The 20152-nt window shown below is 33.5% G+C and overlaps 3 protein-coding genes across 6 annotated transcripts; 2 read left to right on the top strand and 1 right to left on the bottom strand.

Annotated features, from left to right (window-relative positions):
• Positions 1-436: 436 nt before the first annotated feature.
• Positions 437-7812, top strand: LOC123908816 (protein NETWORKED 1A-like). 4 transcript variants are annotated; one of them, XR_006809728.1, is made up of 6 exons: positions 527-936; positions 1458-1547; positions 1671-1860; positions 2724-6451; positions 6559-7667; positions 7702-7812. XR_006809728.1 is itself a non-coding variant. In XM_045959541.1 (5 exons), the coding sequence occupies exons 3-5, from the start codon at positions 1758-1760 to the stop codon at positions 7573-7575; spliced, it is 4848 nt and encodes a 1615-aa protein (XP_045815497.1). In that variant the 5' UTR covers positions 437-936; positions 1458-1547; positions 1671-1757; the 3' UTR covers positions 7576-7812. The 4 variants fall into 4 exon arrangements, 3 of the variants coding, with proteins under 3 accessions (XP_045815497.1, XP_045815499.1, XP_045815498.1); XM_045959541.1 differs by having other exon boundaries at positions 437-936; positions 6559-7812; XM_045959543.1 differs by lacking the exon at positions 1458-1547 and having other exon boundaries at positions 553-936; positions 6559-7812.
• Positions 7813-8288: 476 nt separating this feature from the next.
• LOC123908819 (uncharacterized N-acetyltransferase p20-like) lies at positions 8289-9148 on the top strand. The gene has a single exon (XM_045959545.1). It carries the CDS (start codon positions 8508-8510, stop codon positions 9078-9080), a length of 573 nt encoding a protein of 190 aa, XP_045815501.1. The 5' UTR covers positions 8289-8507; the 3' UTR covers positions 9081-9148.
• Positions 9149-10055: 907 nt separating this feature from the next.
• On the bottom strand, positions 10056-12128 carry LOC123908818 (40S ribosomal protein S3a). Its single transcript, XM_045959544.1, has 6 exons — positions 11944-12128; positions 11746-11851; positions 11354-11491; positions 11080-11265; positions 10547-10747; positions 10056-10350 (listed from the first exon to the last, which is right to left on the bottom strand). The coding sequence occupies exons 1-6, from the start codon at positions 12000-12002 to the stop codon at positions 10255-10257; spliced, it is 786 nt and encodes a 261-aa protein (XP_045815500.1). The 5' UTR covers positions 12003-12128; the 3' UTR covers positions 10056-10254.
• Positions 12129-20152: the final 8024 nt, after the last annotated feature.

Here is a 20152-nt window from a genome sequence, read left to right as displayed (position 1 = left end):
AAAAATAATAATTTATATATGAGTTGGCAAGACATTGCAGGGGGTCGGGGTTCGAACTTCGATCATTCTACTTATCTACTGAAAGATGAAATTTCTAACTACTAGACTACTTGATAAAAAAAAAATGTATATTAGATCTAAATTTTATATTAAATATAAGTTAACTTCTTTTAATAAATTTTTATGTACAATTTTTTTATAAAAAATTTTAATGTACATTTCATGACCAACTTTTACTTATATTTGATATCAAAGTAACTAACATTTTAATATTTAATTGAGAATAAATAACAAAGGTCCAATGCTGTTAAAGTGTGAGATATTATTTATCTTTTATGCAAAGTGCATCTTGTGACTATAGTATGTTTCATAGAGCAGTAATGAACAATTGAGGAAATTGGATGTCTATTTAATGCCTCGTGCATTCTCGTGCAACAACACTGTCGTGCCATATAGCATGACTCTTCCTTACTTAAAGTATACTATAACGTAATTAATTATACTAATAAATAATTATAATTAATCTTTCTCTATAACAATAGAATTAGGAGAATTAGTATGGTAGACAGAACAATGTCCTTGTAACTGTGTTGTCCTTTTTACTACAGTTGACGGGTCACAACCGACACACGCTACAATATATTGCTAATATCCCACTTCTAAGACAATGATACAACGTTTGTACCCTTTGTCTTGTTGATTCAGAGAAAATGGGGTAGGAAAAAGCAAGTTTTTTTTTTTCTTTTGCAACTTCTGAGTTGTGATGATGATGATCTTATTGGCAGATTTTATGATTGTGGGGTTTGGTTGATCATCCAAACTGATTCAAAGATTTATACTTTTTGTAGTTTTCTTCACACCCATTTGATTAATTTTTGTGCTTGTTTATGTGGTAGTAGTTGATCAGTGTTAAACTTCAAGTTCATCATTCACTTGGTAAGTACTTGATCTCATATTAGCTTTTACTAGTTTGTAGATTTTTGCTCAATTTATCAATTGTTTTTGCTTATGATCATTGTCCTTGCTTTTCAGTTTTAATAGGCTTTTTTGTTATATACAATCTCTCTCTCTCTTAATCATTTTGCATAGGATCCTAATTCTACAAAGATTTTTTGCTAGTTGCACCCCCCCTATTGTTTGATCATAGCCTTCATAGGCTTTGTTTGATCATAGAAACTGCACTTGGATGAGTGAATTTTTCTCCACTAAGTTAATTATGTGCATATAAAAGTTAATCAAGATGAAAAATGTATTTTGTGGTTGTGCTTGGATTATGGAACTATGCTTTGCAATTTGTGATTATCATTTGTCATCATGTATGTGGAAGCTTCTGCTGAGTATTTGATACTTTATTACTTTATGCCTTTGATCATGTATGTGGAAGCTTCTCCTTAGAAATTTTTCCTTTTTGGAAACTTTTTTTTTTCAACCCTTTCTTGTTCTTTTCTTTTTTGCAGTCACCTTTGATATCAAATTGTCCGAAGTTGGAACATCTTAAACTAGAAGCTCATAATTTTGAAAAACTTGAGTTGTATCCAATTTGAAAGGTAATAATGTAACATCAATGATGAAAGAGTTTATAATTTTCTTATACATTATTAAGAGGATAGGAATGAATAAAGTTGGATTTCTCATGAAACTGAAGCTGTTTGTCTAATGTGTTATGTTAGGTACAAGAAATAGAAAAACAGACCGGAAGAGTCTCGGTTTTTGCCAAATCAGAACCACCTGTATTGTTGTTGCGCTTTGCTAGAGTTATGGCTACCTTGTCAGAATCTGAGTCCAGACGCTTATATTCTTGGTGGTGGGATAGCCACAATAGCCCAAAGAATTCAAAATGGCTTCTGGAAAATCTTACAGGTTTGTACTTTTTTTATGTATAATTCTGCTATTATCTCCAACAATATATTGTTGAACTTGTATACCAGAATAACAGAAATGAGCTGCCATAATAAGTTCAAATTAACTTTCACATCAAGAGACTATAGATATCACTAAAGTAGTTTTGGCTGGAATGGACAATTTGATACCATAATGAAGGTCAATACATCCTATACTTTATAAATATTAACTTGTGACTCATATGTATCCAAGTTTCACTAGATTTCTATAGTTTATTGCAACGAAAATTCAGGTAAATCGTTATGTAGGAGTAATAGGATAGTTTCCTTTAGCACTTCCTGATTCGCTTCTCTAATAATGATATTGTCAACACATTAGTCTTCTGAAAATATTTCACCAATGCCCTGAAAGAGTAGTTTGCAATGTCAGTTGGAAATATGTTTTCAGCAAATTAGTCTCTCTAAGATACAAAAGTATCACCAAATTTTTTCTACTTTTTAACCACTTTAGTCGTTCGTTCGTTTATATGTACAAATATGTATCTTGAAACGACTAATTCGACGAAACATTCTCTGGATCTCTAATATGGTGATTAATTACTCTTCAATTTTGTAGCCACTTACTATGAATACATAAAAGCTGTTTTCTGTAACAGACATATAAGAAATTACATTAAAATGGAATCAACAGCTTGTTATTACTTGTAAGTTTGAGTTCATTGGCTATAGCCTTAAGCAAAATCGGTTTCCAAAGATCTTATGTATAATACATCGAGTTTTTATAATTTGTGAAAGATACATCAGTAAGGAAATTATAATTGATTTGGATCCATGCCTCTATGGTTTGTTCATTAAAATTTAATTTATGTTGTCTTTATACAGATATAGACACTAAAGTCAAATCAATGATCAAAATCATTGAAACAGAAGCAGATTCATTTGCAAGGAGAGCAGAAATGTACTATAAGAAGCGGCCAGAACTCATGAAATTAGTGGAGGAGTTCTACCGAGCATACCGTGCATTAGCAGAGAGATATGATCATGCAATGGGGGAGCTGCGCCATGCGCAAAAGACAATGCCAGAAGCATTTCCCAACTCGGCATATTACATTCTGAATGACGATTCACCATGTGGTTCTTTAGGCCCTAATGCTGAACCGCACACATCAGGATCAGGAGTGGCCCTTCCGTTTCATCCATCAAAAAAGAATGATAGGAGTTCAGAAAGTGAAGTTCGAACCTTAAGGGAAGCCATGGCCAAAATGCAGTCTGACAAGGATGCTCTCTTTCTTCAGTACCAGAAGAGTTTGGAGAAGTTATCGAAAATGGAAGCAGATCTTAATGAGGCACAAAAAGATGCAGGAGGCCTTGATGAACGAGCAAGTAAAGCTGAAATTGAAGTCAAAATTTTGAAGGAAGCTCTAGTGCAACTAAAAGCGGATAAGGAAGAAATCGAAGCCAAAAATCTAAAGCAAGAACTTAACAAAATGGAAGCTCAGAAGGATACTTTTCTTGTTCAATATAAGCAGTGTCTTGAAAAGATTCCAATTTTGGAGGAAAAGATAACCCTTGCTGAGGATAATTCAAGGATGCTAAATCAGCAAGTTGAAAGAGCAGAACTAGAAGGTAAATCATTGAAGAAAAATCTTGCTGAGCTGAATGAAGAGAAAAATTCTCTGGCTGTTCTTTACCATCACTGCTTGGAGAAAATATCTAAAATGGAGAATGAAATTCTGCTTGCGCAAGAAAAAGCCGAACAACTAAAAAATTCAAATCAAAGTCTTCAGTTAGAGGCTGAAAATTTAGCGCAGAAGATAGCATTGAAAGATCAAGAGGTTCTAGAGAAGAATACTGAGATTGAGAGACTGCAGACTCTGATGCATGGAGAGCATTCTCACTTTATTCAAATTGAATCAGCGCTACAGACTCTGCAGAAGTTGTACTCTCAATCACAACAGGAGCAAAGAAATCTTGCTTTGGAGCTTAAATATGGGCTTCTGCTGTTGAAGGACATGGAACTTTCCAAACAAGGTGTTAAGGAAGAAATGAAAGGGATTGTGGAAGAAAACAAGACTCTGCATGAACTTAATTTCTCTTCAACCAAGTCACTAAAAGAACAGCAAATGGAAATCTCTAAGTTGAAGGAGATCAAAGACAAACTTGAACGAGAGTTTGCCATAAATGCTGAAGAAAGCAATTCCCTCCAGCGTGAAACTCATCAAATAAAGGATGATATACGGTACTTGAATGAGAGATATCAGACCATGCTGGAGCAACTGCAGAGTTTAGGTTTGAATCCTAATTCTTTTGCAGCATCTGTAAAAGATCTACAAAATGACAACTTAATGCTAAAAGAGGCTTGCAAAAAGGAACACAGTGAGAAAGAAGCTCTTCATGAAAAATCAAAGGATATGGATGAAATTTTGATAGAAAATGCATTTATAGAATTTTCCATGTTAAGAATGGATGATGAGTTAGATGGTTTAAGAGTAACAGTTGAGGAAGTTCAACAGTTGTGCCAAGTTCTCCGGGAAGAAAAATCTGTTCTTGTTGATGAGAAATCGACTCTACTTTCACAGCTGCAAATTATCACTGAAAGTATGCAGAAGCTATTGGAGAAGAATACCTTGCTTGAGAAGTCCCTCTCTGATGCAAAAATTGCGTTTGAAGGTTTGAGGACTAAATCAGATGATTTGGAAGAATTCGGCAAATTGCTAAATGATGAGAAACACACTCTTCAAAATGAGAGAAGCATGCTAATATCTCAATTGGAGATGGTTGAGGCAAAACTAAGTAACCTGGAAAAGAAGGTTACAACTTTAGAAGAAAAATATGCTGATGCGGAGAAAGACAAAGAAAGTGCAGGCAATCAAGTAGAAGAACTCCGTGCTTCAATGTTGTTACAAAAACAGAAGCATTCTAATCACAAACACTCAAGCGAAGCACGGCTGGCAAATTTGGAGAATCTAGTTCGTGTACTACAGGAAGAACAGCGGTTGGGGAAAGTAGAATTCGAGGAAGAACTTGACAAAGCTGTAAATGCTCATATTGAGATGTTCATTTTGCAAAATTGCATTGAAGAGTTGGAGCTGAAAAACCTGGTCTTGTTAACTGAATGTCAAAAGCTTGTTCAGGCATCTAAATTTTCTGATAAAGTTATCATGGAATTGGAGAGTGAAAATCTTATGCAACTTATTGAAGAAGAGTTTTTGTTGCATAGAATCAGAAAGTTTAAAATGGATATCCATAAAGTGTGTGGTGTTCTTCAGATTGATTCAGACGGAGATTGTGACAATGGAAACAAGCAAGAGGAAATACCAATATCGCGTATATTGGACAAAATCGAGGGCTTGGAAAGTTCTCTTGTGAAAAGCCAAGAGGAGAAGCAACAGACGCTTGTAGAGAACTCTATCCTCCTTGCTTCACTTCAGCAGCATCAATCTGAGGGAGAAAAGCTTAAGTCAGAGAAAATTATCATGGAGCAAGAGTTCGAGAACATGAGAGAGCAGAATGTAATCTTGCAAAAAGATAAAGTTGAACTTCTAGAGGAGAACAGGCAACTGAGGATTGAAGTGGTAAATGGAAAAGAAAAAGAAAATAGATCAAAATCCGCATTACAGGCTCTGCAAGCTGAAATGACAGATTTGCGGCGAACAAATCAAGCGTTTCAAGAAGAAAATGGTAAGATGCTTGAGGAGAAAAATTCATTGCTGAAGAGTGTTGTGGACCTCAAAGATGCACTGTCCACTTCTGAAGATGAAAACAGTGTAATCTTCCATGAAGTAATAGCTCTAAGCAACCTCAATTTGGTTTATGAGAGCTCTCTCACTGAGAAAGTTGTGGAACAAAGAGCACTTGGTGAACATCTCGGTAATCTTAGCCATTTGAACAATAACCTGAACCAGGAACTTGGTGTGTTAAGGAAGAACTTTGAGGTGAAAGAAGCGGAGAATGTTTATCTGAAGGAGTCAACTGAGAGGATGGACAAAGAGCTGCTGGAAATGGATAAAAGGCTGAAAGCTTCTGAGACGTCGAATGCAGAGTTTTCCAGATATATTGAGGAGCTGAAGACGGAACAAGAAGAATCAAGGCTGGTTAAAGAAAACCAAGAAAGGCAGATTCTTGAATTATCAGAAAATTGCATGAATCACAAAAAACAAACTGAACACCTTAATGAAGCAAATGAAACTTTACAGTCTGAGATGAAAACACTACTTCATGAAGTCGAACAACACAGGGTTAGGGAAGAAACACTGAATGTAGAGTTGTTGAATAAAGCAAATGAGTTCAAACTTTGGGAGGCTGAGGCTGCTGCATTCTATTATGACCTTCAGATGTCATCTATTTGTGGAGCACTGTTAGAAAGCAAGGTTACTGAGCTTACCGGAGTTTGCAAGAGACTTGATGATGAGAGTTCTGCAAAAATCTTGGAGAATGAACACATGAGAGAAAGAGTCGGTCTTTTGGAAAGTGAAATTGAAGGACTGAAGGAACAGTTATCTGCATATGATCCTATTGTTTCTTCTTTGAAAGAGGAATTTGCATCTCTAGAGCGTGTTTCCTTCCTTTGGACTAATAGAAATTCTTCTGTTGGAAAACGAGCACAAAAGGTAGCATTGTGTTTTATCATCTCTTCCCTTTTTTTCGTGCAAAACCAGCTTCACAACTTACATATATTTTCTACTTATACATGTATATATCGTGAATGTTTGTCCAGGATGTAGTGATTGAGACTTATGACAAAGAACAAAGCCATGAAAGTTTAAGAGAAAATGAAAGTGTGTTGATACCAGACGGTGTTTCAGATTTGCTGACTTTGCAGACAAGGGTTAAAGCAGTAGAAAAGATTATGACGGAAGAACTCAAAAGACGCACCAAGCAGAAAAATATGATCACAGAAGCGACTGGATATTCGAGGCTGGAAGTTGCCACGCATCCAAAATTTGACAACAGAAAAAAGGTGACAGAACTTAAGGAAGAGAACATGTTAGACCACGATGCATGGAGAAAAAAACCAAAAATAAGGTTATTGATGAAAGACATTCCACTTGATCGCAACGTGGATGATCAAAACTCTAAGTATTGGAAGAGAGAGCATACATGGACTAATGATTATGTGTTAGAGTTATGTGAACGCGGTTCTGCTCCAAATCCAATAGAGGATGTTATGATATGCAATGATTCAGACAATTCATCAAGAAGACTTCTAAGTTACTCCTCAGAATTGGACATAGAGAAGGAATTGGTTGTTGACAAGCTTGAGTTGTCGAAAACTGTAAAAGAAAAAACTGAAGATGACAAGAAGAGGATCTTGGAGAAGCTTGCCTCGGACAGTCAGAAATTAGCAATTCTTAAAATGGCTTTGCGAGACTTGAAAAAGAAAACTGAGACAAAGAAGAAAAGCAAGCAAGGAAACGACATCGAATATGAAACAGTCAAAAGACATGTAGAAGAAGTTGAGGAAGCTGTTATGCAACAAGTAAGAATGAATGATCAACTGTCAAAGAATATTAAAGAGGGAACCGCGTCTTTGGATAGAGAGATTCCAAGAAGAGGTTCTGAACAAATAGGAAAGTTGCAGTTTGAGGTGCAGAACATCCAATACATATTACTGAAATTGGCTGAGGAGAACAACAACAAAGTGAAAAATAAAATATCTCGGAAAACAGGTATATTGTTGAGAAGAAAATTGCGTGTTTGCGGATGTTCAAAGCCATCAACTGATGAGGATTAAGACAAAAATTTAAAGACAGTATGTTAATGTTGAAAGTACATTGTTGATTTGCCATTTTTCTAAAACTAGTTTATGAATGCTTAATTTAGTTGGTAACATTGGAGCTTTTATCATAAGAAATAACAGATTGCTTTACATTTGCATGTATTTTTTAGCTTCCACAGAATTGTACCGAGTGATTTATATAAAAATATGCAGTATAACTATCAATAAAACTCTACCAGAAGCTGGTTTGTACTTTGTAGTGTAGTATCATTAAACAATCCAAATAGTCCTAGAATATTCATTGTGCATGTTTGTGAACAAACTAAAAAATGACTACATGTCCTGAATCAATAATTTTTCAAGGAAAATCTAAAATTGAATTGTGATTGGAGAGGTGCAAAAATAGCACTCTCTCCGGCCTTATAAGCAAAAGTTCCCTTTTAAAGTAATTGAATAATGGATGTGTCTGGATTATATTATAGTCCAAATATATCATTTATTCGATGAATCTAAAAAGTGAACTTTTGCTTATAATTAAGCCCGGAGGGAGTATGTTGTTGTTTTTATACTCCCTCTCGTCATTTTTATCAGAAACAACTCATGAAATAATTGATGTATTTGGTATATAATATAGACCAGATATATCGGTTATTCAATGAACCTAAAAAGTCAAATTTTTTTTTTTAAAGGATCGGATGTAGTAATTCAAAATTTTACAAACAATAATACACAGTCAAGTCAAGTCAACCATGGCTGGCACAAAGACAGCAAGCAGCCTTATCTTGCTTAATCCCAACTCCAAGTTTATAGATAAGATACCTTTCTTCCATGCAGCTTCCTTTGACTATACTTTTTCTTTCTTTTCAATTCCATGAATCTATAAATAGCCTAAAATCATCACGTTCTTGCATCCAGATTAACCAAGATATAGAAAAACTAGGACTGAGATGGAGGAAACTGTTATTTCTTCCAAACCATGTGCCAATGAAGAGAGCATTGATTTAACCCGAATCACACTCCGAACCCTTCATCTTTCGGACCTCGATGATCTCATGGTGTGGACAACTGATGAAAAAGTGGCCAAGTTCTGCTCTTGGGAACCTTACACCAGCAAAGACGACGGCATCAAATTCATCGAAAATATACCAAACAAGTTTCTATGGTGCAAAGCAATATGCCTTAACGATCGCGCTATCGGCTGTATCTCTCTGCACTCAAGAGAACCTGATGATAAAAGCAGGAACAAATCTGCAGAACTTGGTTATGTTCTTGGTTCTAAATACTGGGGTAAAGGAATTGTCACATATGTTGTGAAACAAGTGGTTAAGGTTGCATTCAGTGAATTGAAAAACTTGGAAAGGCTTGAAGCTTTTGTTGATGTTGAAAATGTTGCGTCTCAAAGAGTGTTGGAGAAAGCTGGTTTCCAAAAAGAGGGAGTTCTTAGGAAGTATCTGTTCTTGAAAGAAAAAAGTAGAGATATGATTATTTCAAGTGTTATTTTTACTGATCTCAAAGTATGATTTATTTGTTTGGAAAATCCTTTATGGCATTTCAGTTTTGTGTGTTTACAAAGTGTTCAATATATATAAAGTATCCAAACGTGTCAACAAGTCCTAACTCAACTGGTAGAAAAATACTGAAATTGTTTGGTCGGAAGTCGTGAACGGATTTCAAACTCTGGTTCAATCACTTATGCGTATGAGTTTATGATGGCCTTGCCATTTCATTTCATTTATGTAACAAAAAAAAAGGTATCCAAACATAACTCAAGTTTGAAGATTAATTGTAGAATATGCTCAAATTGAATGACGATTCAAATTTATAAATAGATACACTCCTTGTGGACTCTTATAAATCGAACACTTCACTTTTGAGAGTAAAGTGAATAATATATAAAAAGATATATATAATTTAGGTTTTAATTTAAAATGAGATTTCTTTGAAATATTGTTAGAATTATATTTAAAATTTTGTTTGTGTATTTGTAGTATTTGTTATCCTTATTTTATAAAGATATATTCTCTAATATATATGGCAAAATAGTATATTTTCATCGGATACAGAGTGTAAAATTTGTTTTACACTAACTATTTTTTTTTTGGATTTACAAAGGAGCATCACGACATCATGCAAAATACCTAAGTCCCTCACTAGTCACCACTAGACCAAACTAATTATACATTTCCTTTAAGGCCACTTCTAACATGAAAGAGTGAGACAAGTGGTGAAAGGAAAATGTTGGGTCTCAAAGGGTTCTTGAGAAAGCTGGTTTCCAAAAGGAGGGAGTTCTAAGGAAATATTTGTTTGGTGAAAGGAAAAAGCAGAGATATGATCATGTTCAGTATTCTATCTACAAAATTGTTCAATACAAATGTATAGAACATAGCCTCAAGTTAAAACTAATTTTAATGTACTACACTTTTTAGTTTATAGTTTATGTTTGCAGTAAATCAACAGATAATAAGACAAACAAAAAACAAAACAAGCAAGCAATATAATCAAAAGACAATCTATGATCTCATTATGGGGCGCTGCTTAACAAGGTCTAAAATTGTGCCAACACTTGAAAAATGACATACCAAAAATCCGGATTTAAATTACAATGAAAAGCTTCAGAGTCAACAAAACTTCAAAATAAATATTGGTAATAGCATGAGAAACAACCTAACAAACAAAAATGCATTATGAAGTAGATTAAGCTCCAACAATTTCTGTGGCTCCCTCAACCACTGCTTCTTCAGCAGGTCTCTCTACCTTAGTACCAACATCTTCAGAGTAATCACCATGAACCTACACAAATAAAAACAATTATCTTAGGGTTGACATTTGCTACGAAAACGACAGGAAAACCTTCAAACAAAATCACCTCAATATGGTTGAGGTAACATATTAAGTTGCGTAAAATAATCATTTACTGATTGAAATTTCATTGGTTATGTGAGCAAATTCGTAATTTAAAGTCAACTATTGAATAAAAATAGCATACCTCCATCAGTTTACCAAGATCAAACTTAGGAGCTTTCAAGATCTTGACTTTACGAATGAAAACATTCTGAAGTGGGTAGATGCTAGATGTAGCCTTCTCAATCTCTTTTCCAATCATCTCAGGGATAAACTTGCGCACAAGCTCTTTCAGATCACAGGATGTGGCCTGGTTGATCATGATTTCCCTCATCTTCCTGCGGATCTGAAAAATATAAAAGCAAAACATGTCAGGTGCCTTATGCTATCTGATAATACAATATATATACCATACCCCAAAAAAGAACAGAGAAACACAGCCAATGGAAAGATCCTATCCCAATTATAGTGTTCAAAAATATAATTAAACCAACAAAGTAAAATAATTAGAGTGTGCATATGACAAAGTAAACAATTAACTAGGTAACTATTCATGATAGAACTTAATTAACACCCTATAAATAGTTATAAGTACAAAAAAGAGAAATATAAAAATACATTATGATGCAATTAAAACCATTCATGTTTGATTACATAATTATAGTGTAGTGAATATACCTGTCTGATCTGACTGGATTGAGCATAGCAAGTCCTCTTGACCTGGTTGCTGCGTCTCTTAGTAAACCCAATGCAGAACATTCTCAAAGTATAACTATCAGTGGTCTTAACATCAACATGAGCTTCAATCAGAGTTTGCCATTTTCTCACCAATGACCTAAGCTTGTCAGTGGTAAAATCCATACCCTATAAAATAATGAACATAGTAATAAGCATAATGCAAAACTGATAAAAAAATGCACAACCACAAATCACAAACATAACCATAACATACCCAGAAATTGGTCAACAGATTTTTGCCCTGAACATCTTCAGCCCTCAACCTAATCTTCCTGAATGCATTGTCCTCATCTCCTTGAAGATCAGCCAATGAGACTTCAAACACACGATGTTTGAGTCCATCAGAAGCAATCTGTTATATGCAAACATCACAAAATTAAATAACCATTTCCATCAAATTAAAACATGTACATCAAATTTGCAATTAATTTATTAATTTATAAATTACGCTTACAACCAATCCAGTTAAACACATAACAATTTTTAACTTAATCACATAATCAATTTCTAGTCTCTAAATCTCTAAATCAGAAATATTAAAATTAAAAAAAATCACATACCCAAAAACATTAAACAAACAAATTATAAGTTATTGTAGATTGATACCTTGGTACCCTGAGTACGAGTGACAAGGGTTTTGCCAACATTTTTGACTTGGAAAACAGAAGGAGCCTTGATATCATACCAATCCTTCTTAGCAAAAGGATCAACGCTGTAAATTGATGTAACAACCAAAATCAATACAAATCTAAGCTAAATTAGAAAAATGAAAAAATTGAGAGAGAAGATAATGATAATACTCACGCTTTCTTCTTTCCTCCCTTCCTTCCCTTTGAAATTCTCTTGTTTTTTCCGACGGCCATGGTGGCTGCTCTCTTCGATCTAGTACCGCTACTCTCCTTGTGACGGCACTGTGATGAATGAGAAACCCTAATGCATGTTATTATTTTTATGCGAAACCTCTTTATATTTATTATAATGTTTTGGGCTTAAACAGATTTGGGCTTTCTTTATTCTTTTTTATTTCTTAACGGATTGGGCTTAGTTCATTTTTAACTCTGTACTTCATTGTTTAATTCCGTACCCCTATATTTTTTTTTAGTTAACTTTCCATTTTTTTCTCCTTGTATATTAACCAAGGTAATCAGAACCGAACCGGTTATTAAATCGGCGTACTTATCGGTTCAAGGTTAAACCGATCAGATCGGGATTCAATTGAATTGGACCATTTTTAATTAAATTTATATTTGTAAATAATATATAAATAATAATAATATTATACAATCATGATAAGCATGTATCATATCATGTGTTTGGTGAACATATGATAAGAAATAGGATAATATTATTTTATCATAGCTTGTGTTTGATGCACACTTAATATTTATATGATAAGATACATGTTATATTTAAATGATTCAAGTTATTTTTATTCTTCCGTAAATGATAAAATTATTCTTGTAAAGTGAATATATATTTTCTTATAAAAAGAAATAATTTTATATTTTTACTATGCATAAAATTTATGTTGTTCAAATTTAAATTGAATCAAATTTATAGCAGCAAAAATTCAATTAGCAAACTAATGTTTTCTAAAAAAAATAAAATTGTCAAAAAAAATGTTTTCTAAAATGTGTCAAAAAAAATACTGTATTGTTAAGGCATGAAAAATAAAATTGAGATTATTAGAAAGAAAAAAAAAGGTGAACGATGATGAATTATTTTTTTACAGAAACGATGATGAATTCAATTTAGTAATTTAGTAAGATGTAATAATAATTGAGATGGTGATTAGCAGATTGTCAGAAGCAAGGTACGTAGTATAGACAAAGCAAAAGATGATGATGAATAAATAGAATAAAAAAACTTCCAAGTGCTTCATGTGGGATTCGAAAAGAGGCAAGGAGCGAAAATTGGATAGGTTAAAAAAATCCTATATCATGTTACTAACCCAGCTTAAAATAAGGATAAGAAAAATAAAGGCTAAATTGCAGTTTTGGTGTCTCACGTTTCCTAATTGTGCGATTTTAGTCCCCCTAGTTTTAAACGAGCGATTTTAGTCCCCACGTTTGTCCTCTTTTGCATTTCTTGGTCCCTTGGACTATTTTGATCAAAAAAATTGATGACATGGAATTTTGGTGACACATGTCTTAATTTTATTAGACAACCTTAAAAAAAATATTTTTAGCAAAAAAATTATTATTGTTTTTTAATTTTAGATTAATATTTTAACAAAAAAATATCACGTGATCTTCCTTGGATTTTTTATTTTTATTTTTTAAAAAAATATTTTTTATAGGTTGCCCAATAAAATTATGACATGTGTCACCAAAATTTCATGTCATCAATTTTTTTGTCAAAATAGTCAAAGGGACCAAGAAATGCAAAAGGGGACAAATATGAGGACTAAAATCGCTCGTTTGAAACTAGGGGGACTAAAATCGCACAATTAGGAAACGTGGGGACCAAAACTGCAATCTAGCCAAAAACAAAGGGTCAATAGGATAAGATTAGTAATAAGTTAAATTTATCATTTCCAATAAGTGTACCAAACAGCGGATAGAAACAAGATAGGATAATTTTATCGTATCATGTCTCCCTATCCAGCGCACCAAACAGACCCTAAAGATATAAAATGTTGTAACAAAAAAAAAATATAAAATGTCATAAATCAACCTCTAAAATTAAATTGATAGTAAATATAAAATATATTCACACAAAAATAACATAAAGCATACTCAATATGATACTAATTTGATTTTTTTTTACTTGCATTTTCAAAACTAATTGAAGTGGACGACGAGTTTATGTTTTATTTTTATTTTTTCAAGTTTTTTTTTGGGTCATGCTAAACAGTGCCCCCGGGCACTAGTTAAACATGCTAAAAAAAGAAACAAATAAAAAAGTTAATGATGAGAGAGAATACCTTTTTAGATCATTAAAACATTGAATGCACAATTTACGAGATAAAATTTTCTTATTTATACTCTTAACCAGTGCCCGGGGGCACTATTTAGCATTTTCTTTTTTTTTTTAATAATTTTTTCAAGTCATCTTTAAAACGTTAAATGAATGGCAATTATTATTCTGAACTATATGGTAGTATTATAGTGTACATTGCTCAACCATTTACACTATAAAGACAAATAAAAAGAGTTTCGGTTGAGCCTTGGTTTAAAAAAAAACAATATAATGGAACGTTGAAAGTTAATTTTTCAACTTTAGGTCTCAAAGTTAATTTCTCAACTTGTTCTTGCTCTTCTACACATACAAACTACAAACAATCGATTTCTCCATTTCAATTCTTTGTTTTACATTTTCGACATGTTTGTGAATCGGTCGAACTGGATAATCCGGTTCATTTTTAATTACCTTGCGTCTAATGTACGTGTCTTGAATATAATTACCTCGGCTGTAAACAACCTTTGAGAAGCCAAAAAATATTTTACCGTCGAATCAAGGTAGTCGCTCCGCCACTGTTTCTGGATGGCACTGTGAAATCACTCTCACTTATTCTTGCAATGCCCTTTCATTGTGGGATAATGAAATTGACTATCCTCTCTAATAAATATGCAGCTTGACCTTTCTAACTTTGATAGTGTCTTAGCTATTTGCGAGAGAGGTTGGAGTTCTCAAATTCATGATCTTAGTCAGACCATTTCGCAACCGATGTGGGACTTCTTAACACACCCCCTCGCGTCCAGCGCTATTGGGCTTGGTACGCGGATATAAATGGTAGGTGACCCGATATCGGGTGGCCCAACGGATCTTGGAGAGGCTCTGATACCATCTTAGAAATGAGTATTGGACCTAACTCATCCTTACAAAACCGGCTTGTAAGGTGAGGATTGCCTCTAGTATATAAACACTTAGTCAGACCATCTCGCAACCGATGTGGGACACACAGCTTTCAATGAAGATTTTCAGGTAGTCTTTCTAAATTCGACAGATTTCCTCAATTTCCCGGAGAGAAAAGAGTGAGAGGGAAGAGAAAGATTAGGAGAGTGAGAAGAAGAAGATGGGGCTGGAGAAAGAAGAGGGGAGTTGAAGGTAAGAGATGAAGTATGAGACATTATTGTTTGTTGGATGAAGAAGAAGAAGAAGAAGAAGAAAATGAAAGATATCTCTAATCTCTGATGTATCCATTGTTTGTGTTGGATTGGCGGCTAGTATGGGAGCTTTTCTGCTTAGATGTGGGACTTCTTAACAATTTTCTAATAAAGGATTGCCTCTAGTATATAAACACTTAGTCAGACCATCTCGCAACCGATGTGGGACACACAGCTTTCAATGAAGATTTTCAGGTAGTCTTTCTAAATTCGACAGATTTCCTCAATTTCCCGGAGAGAAAAGAGTGAGAGGGAAGAGAAAGATTAGGAGAGTGAGAAGAAGAAGATGGGGCTGGAGAAAGAAGAGGGGAGTTGAAGGTAAGAGATGAAGTATGAGACATTATTGTTTGTTGGATGAAGAAGAAGAAGAAGAAGAAGAAAATGAAAGATATCTCTAATCTCTGATGTATCCACTGTTTGTGTTGGATTGGCGGCTAGTATGGGAGCTTTTCTGCTTAGATGTGGGACTTCTTAACAATTTTCTAATAAAGGAATGGAAAATGCTAAATAGTGCCTCAGGGGCACTGTTTAAGAAAGTAAATATAGTAATATGACATTGAATTTTGTGCAGTCAACGCCTCGAAAGTCTAAAAAGTATTATTTTCAATTTAAAAATTTTCTTTTTTGGTTTCCTTAACCAGTGCCCCGGGAGTACCGGTTAGCATAACCCTAAAGGAATTTGTACTCTTGTAAATTTATAGATCCTATGAAAATAGGCTCTTTTGACGAATTACAAAATCTCAAACATGACCTATGTTCCATAGGAAAATTAGTCTCTATTAGCTGGTTGATATTGATGCAATATCAATGTACAATGCGACAGGATTGATTATTGCGTCATAATATATTATATATATTCTATGATAATATAGTAGTTAACGAAGGACATTTTATAATATCAATATCAAGTTAGTTCAGTGATGATTGATTTTGAACTTGGTAAGAATTACTACAGTTCGATCCCCACAACCGTGATCGGAAGGAGATTGGAATCACTTGATATCAAAACCGACTCTCAAACCATATTAGGCAATCCAATGAGCCAGATAATAGTGGTGAAAAACAAAAATAAAATTGTATTTATCAATTCAGAAAAATAAAAGACTATTTTGATTTTTGACTAATAATTAATTTAAATAACAATTTGCGTATTCATTGTTTCCATAACTATTCCAACAATAAGTTATGTTGAAAGAAAGCAAACAATTTTTTTTTCTTACCAAAATAAACTTAGAGCATTTTATTAATAATAATATGATGAATACAAGTGGGTATCTCAATAAAAATATGAAAACTAGCTAAGGATATAGTCACTTTTGCTAACGCATGAACAGTCTCATTGGCATGTCTGGGAACAAACTCGACACAAGAGTTTGTGAAAAAAAGAAATATGCAACCTTTGACAATTTATGATAATATCACCTACCTCATATAAATCTTGTCTACTACCATGGAACTTGGTGACAACATTTTTAGAATCAAATTCAAAATCCATATTTTCCAACGGTAACTCATGTACATAATAGCATGGAGTAACCCCAAGGCTTCTCCCAAATCAACATCATGAATAGGTGTGAACTGTGAACCACTCTGTTTTACTAAGGACGAACCTACCTTAATCGATCATCTCTTATACACATGCATATTCCCACCTTGTTAAGGATTGCGAAAAATGACGCGTCAACGTTGCACTTGAATCTACCGGCATTCGGTTTATTTATATCACGTGTAATTACTACAGGTTCCAAATTGTTACGCCATATTTATTCCTTTTCTTATGGGTACGCGATTTTAACAGAATAAATGTCATTTTTCTCATATGTTAGAAGTCCCACATTGGCCAGAGATATGGTAAAGATAGCCTTTATAAGTGTAGTGCAAACCTCAACTCTCAAGCTAGCTTTTGTGGATGAGTATAGGCCTCTCAAATTTTAATATGGTATCAGAGCCTCTGTGACTAAGTGGTCTAGAGTTCGATCCCCACTCCCCTCACTTTCTAATTAAAAAGTGAAATTTAAGCATATGGTAGGTGAGCCTATGCATTATTCACGCTTCAAGCCCAAGTGAGCTCTTGCGTGAGGGTGCGTGTTAGAAATAATATAAAACCATTGATATAGCTCTATCCTAATACCTTAAGGTTTTGGGATAATCGGTTATTTGACATGGTATCAGAGCCTATCCTAGATCCATTTGTTGTTTGTTGTGGAGACCTCCCATATTTGGGCCACCGGTTGTTGTTGATCCCACGTTCCAGCTTGTTCAGTTCTGGACGTGAGGGGGTGTGTTAGAAGTCTCACATTGGCTAGAGATATGGTAAAGATAGCCTTTATAAGTGTAGTGCAAACCTCAACTCTCAAGCTAACTTTTGTGGTTGAGTATAGACCTCTCAAATTTTAATATCATACCTCACGATTTTATCAGTAGCAACAGAATTGACAAGAGGGGTTTTCAGAACCCTAGTAGCAGTATCATCCTCGAATATGTTATGAACAAGTTGGGTATCCCAGCACTTCCATTATCCAACAAAAGGTCTGAAACTGTCATATTCTCCATCATCCAATCCAAGTTCAAAGGCTTTTTAATAATGGAACCATCTGAGAGTGAGAGCCACCTTATTGTCACAAAATGGGATTCAAAGAGACCAAACAATTGTAAGTTTTATAATATTGAAATTTCATCCTTCAAATCTCCAACAAAATTAGACCATATATTCATTTTATTTTTAATATAATACGAGTTCCTTTGCTCCAAATTTATTTGAATTCGGCTCCATAATTCCAAATTTATTTGAATTCGGCTCCATAATTGATCATCGTAACTCGTAAGTCCATTATTCATTTTACTATAATACGAGTTCCTTTGCTCCAAATTCATTTTTTGTGGTCAAGCAGTCTAGTGGTTAGAAAATCAACCTTAAAGTTGAATAAATGGAATATCCCGGATTCGAACCCGGGTTCCTACACATATAGTGCGATGTCGCTAGCAACTTGAGCTAAACTCCGGGGACAAGATCCATTATTATCCACAGTCATTTAAACGTGTGATTAAATTTAGTTGGAGACAAACAATTGTGGCTATTCATACTTTACTTAAGGGGGCACGTCTTTGATTAGTTACCATGTTCTCGGCACATCTTGTGCTGAAGAGGCTTTTTGTTAATATATCTCATTTTGACTTGTTTAAAAAAAAAGTTGGGCGAACACATATTACTCGTGTTTTTTTATCACGCATTACTCATGAACGCATTACTCATTACTCATGAAATGCAACAAACTGTGTTTATGCCAAATACAAATGATAAATGAGATATAGCTCAACTTCCCACATTTTGAAAACAAGTATAAAATGAAAGGTGCTAATATTAATCTTCTACAAATGGGTTTTATGAAAGATTACAACTTTTTTTAAATTGTTATTCAAGACTTTCAACTTTTATCTGTTTAACAAAATTTTGATTTTTTTCTTCGTTTTGCTTTGCTCTCTCACATCTTATTCTTTGATGAAATCTTGTTTCTTTTTTTTTCTTTCTTTTTCATCTATCTTATTCTTGTTAAAGTAAGTTTTCAAGGAAGATACTGGAATTAAATTGTTATATCAGTAAATTTTCATCACTTATTGATTTTTGTAGTGTAATAGTGTATATCAATAGAAAAAATTCAAACCGATAAGTATAAGTTGATTTAATATTAAATTAGGCGTACATAAATTTTCATCACTTTATTTTTTCTTTTTTTTTAGTCAAGTAGTCATACGACTAGAAATTCCACTCTTAAGGTGTATAAGTTGGATGTTCGAACCCCGACCCGACATATATAATGCAATGTCCTGCCACTCATATCATTTTTGTAATCAACCCAACCAACTTCAAACTTATTAAATTAGGCCTACATAAAATTTACTCAAATTTATTTGTAAGTAATAAATGTAAAATTTAAAAAACTTGTAAAGAAGTAAAGAACAATAAATCCTGATCAACTGCGATAAGTGAGGCCTAAAACAAACTCTAAAGTGAGGTATTATTGATTAAAAATAATAATATTTTATTAAAATTATTTTATTTTTATTTAACATTTCTTTACAATCGATAATAAAACACATACATTTGATTTTTGTTGAGACATTATTGACATACGAAGAGGTGTAAAATTCTGACCTTAATATCAATCGTTAGTTGGTTCAGTGGTGATTGACGCTGAACTTGGTAAGGAGGATCACGGTTCGACCCCCCACAACTGCGATCGGGAGGGGGCTGAAACCACTTGATGTCAGAACTGACGCCCGAACCAGATTAAATTGGTGGTAAAAGCTAAAAAAAATTCTGACCTTAATACCCTGAATACGGAGAAGATCCGTAAAATTATTGCGTGCATTTGATCACTAAAAACAAAATATCATTGGAATTTGATTAACAATAATACATTTATGTTACTAATTATTTTAGGTGATAATTATCATATATTATGATATAGTGAAACTGAAAGTAAACTAAAAATATCAAGAACTATTTTAATAGAAGGTGAATGAAAACATAGACTTATTTGACATGGGACCAAAACTGTCACATTTTAAAATGGGGAACTAAATCTACAAAATGATGAAAATATGGGGACAAAAACTTCAATTAAGCCTAAAAAAACAACTTTTAAAATAGTTTTTACACTTTAATTTAGCTTTTGTCATAATGTCTTTTATATTTGCCATTAGAGTATAGCTTTAATCAAGACAAGAGGAATAATAACAATTAATAAATCTTTCCTTCAAACAAATTAATAAATTTATAAACTACTTTTTGGAACACAAAACGAAGTATTCATAATTTTACTAATTATTTTTATAAAAAAAAGAAGTAAAAACGGGTTTCAATAATTGTATAAAAAATTAACTTTAAAAAAACATATAAAAAT

This window comes from Trifolium pratense, linkage group LG2, assembly GCF_020283565.1.
Source record: "Trifolium pratense cultivar HEN17-A07 linkage group LG2, ARS_RC_1.1, whole genome shotgun sequence".
Taxonomy (NCBI): domain Eukaryota; kingdom Viridiplantae; phylum Streptophyta; class Magnoliopsida; order Fabales; family Fabaceae; genus Trifolium; species Trifolium pratense.
This window is presented reverse-complemented; position numbering and strand designations above follow the sequence as displayed.

Excerpts from the sequence above, each read along its gene's own strand:
- LOC123908816 (XM_045959541.1), top strand. The coding sequence starts at position 1,758 with ATGGCTACCTTGTCAGAATCTGAGTCCAGACGCTTATATTCTTGGTGG. Across the intron at positions 1,861-2,723 it reads GCTTCTGGAAAATCTTACAG|ATATAGACACTAAAGTCAAA; the intron begins GTTTGTACTTTT and ends GTCTTTATACAG. Across the intron at positions 6,452-6,558 it reads TTGGAAAACGAGCACAAAAG|GATGTAGTGATTGAGACTTA; the intron begins GTAGCATTGTGT and ends ATGTTTGTCCAG.
- LOC123908818 (XM_045959544.1), bottom strand. The coding sequence starts at position 12,002 with ATGGCCGTCGGAAAAAACAAGAGAATTTCAAAGGGAAGGAAGGGAGGA. Across the intron at positions 11,266-11,353 it reads ATCTGTTGACCAATTTCTGG|GGTATGGATTTTACCACTGA; the intron begins GTATGTTATGGT and ends ATTATTTTATAG. Across the intron at positions 10,748-11,079 it reads AATCCAGTCAGATCAGACAG|ATCCGCAGGAAGATGAGGGA; the intron begins GTATATTCACTA and ends TATATTTTTCAG.
- LOC123908819 (XM_045959545.1), top strand. The coding sequence starts at position 8,508 with ATGGAGGAAACTGTTATTTCTTCCAAACCATGTGCCAATGAAGAGAGC.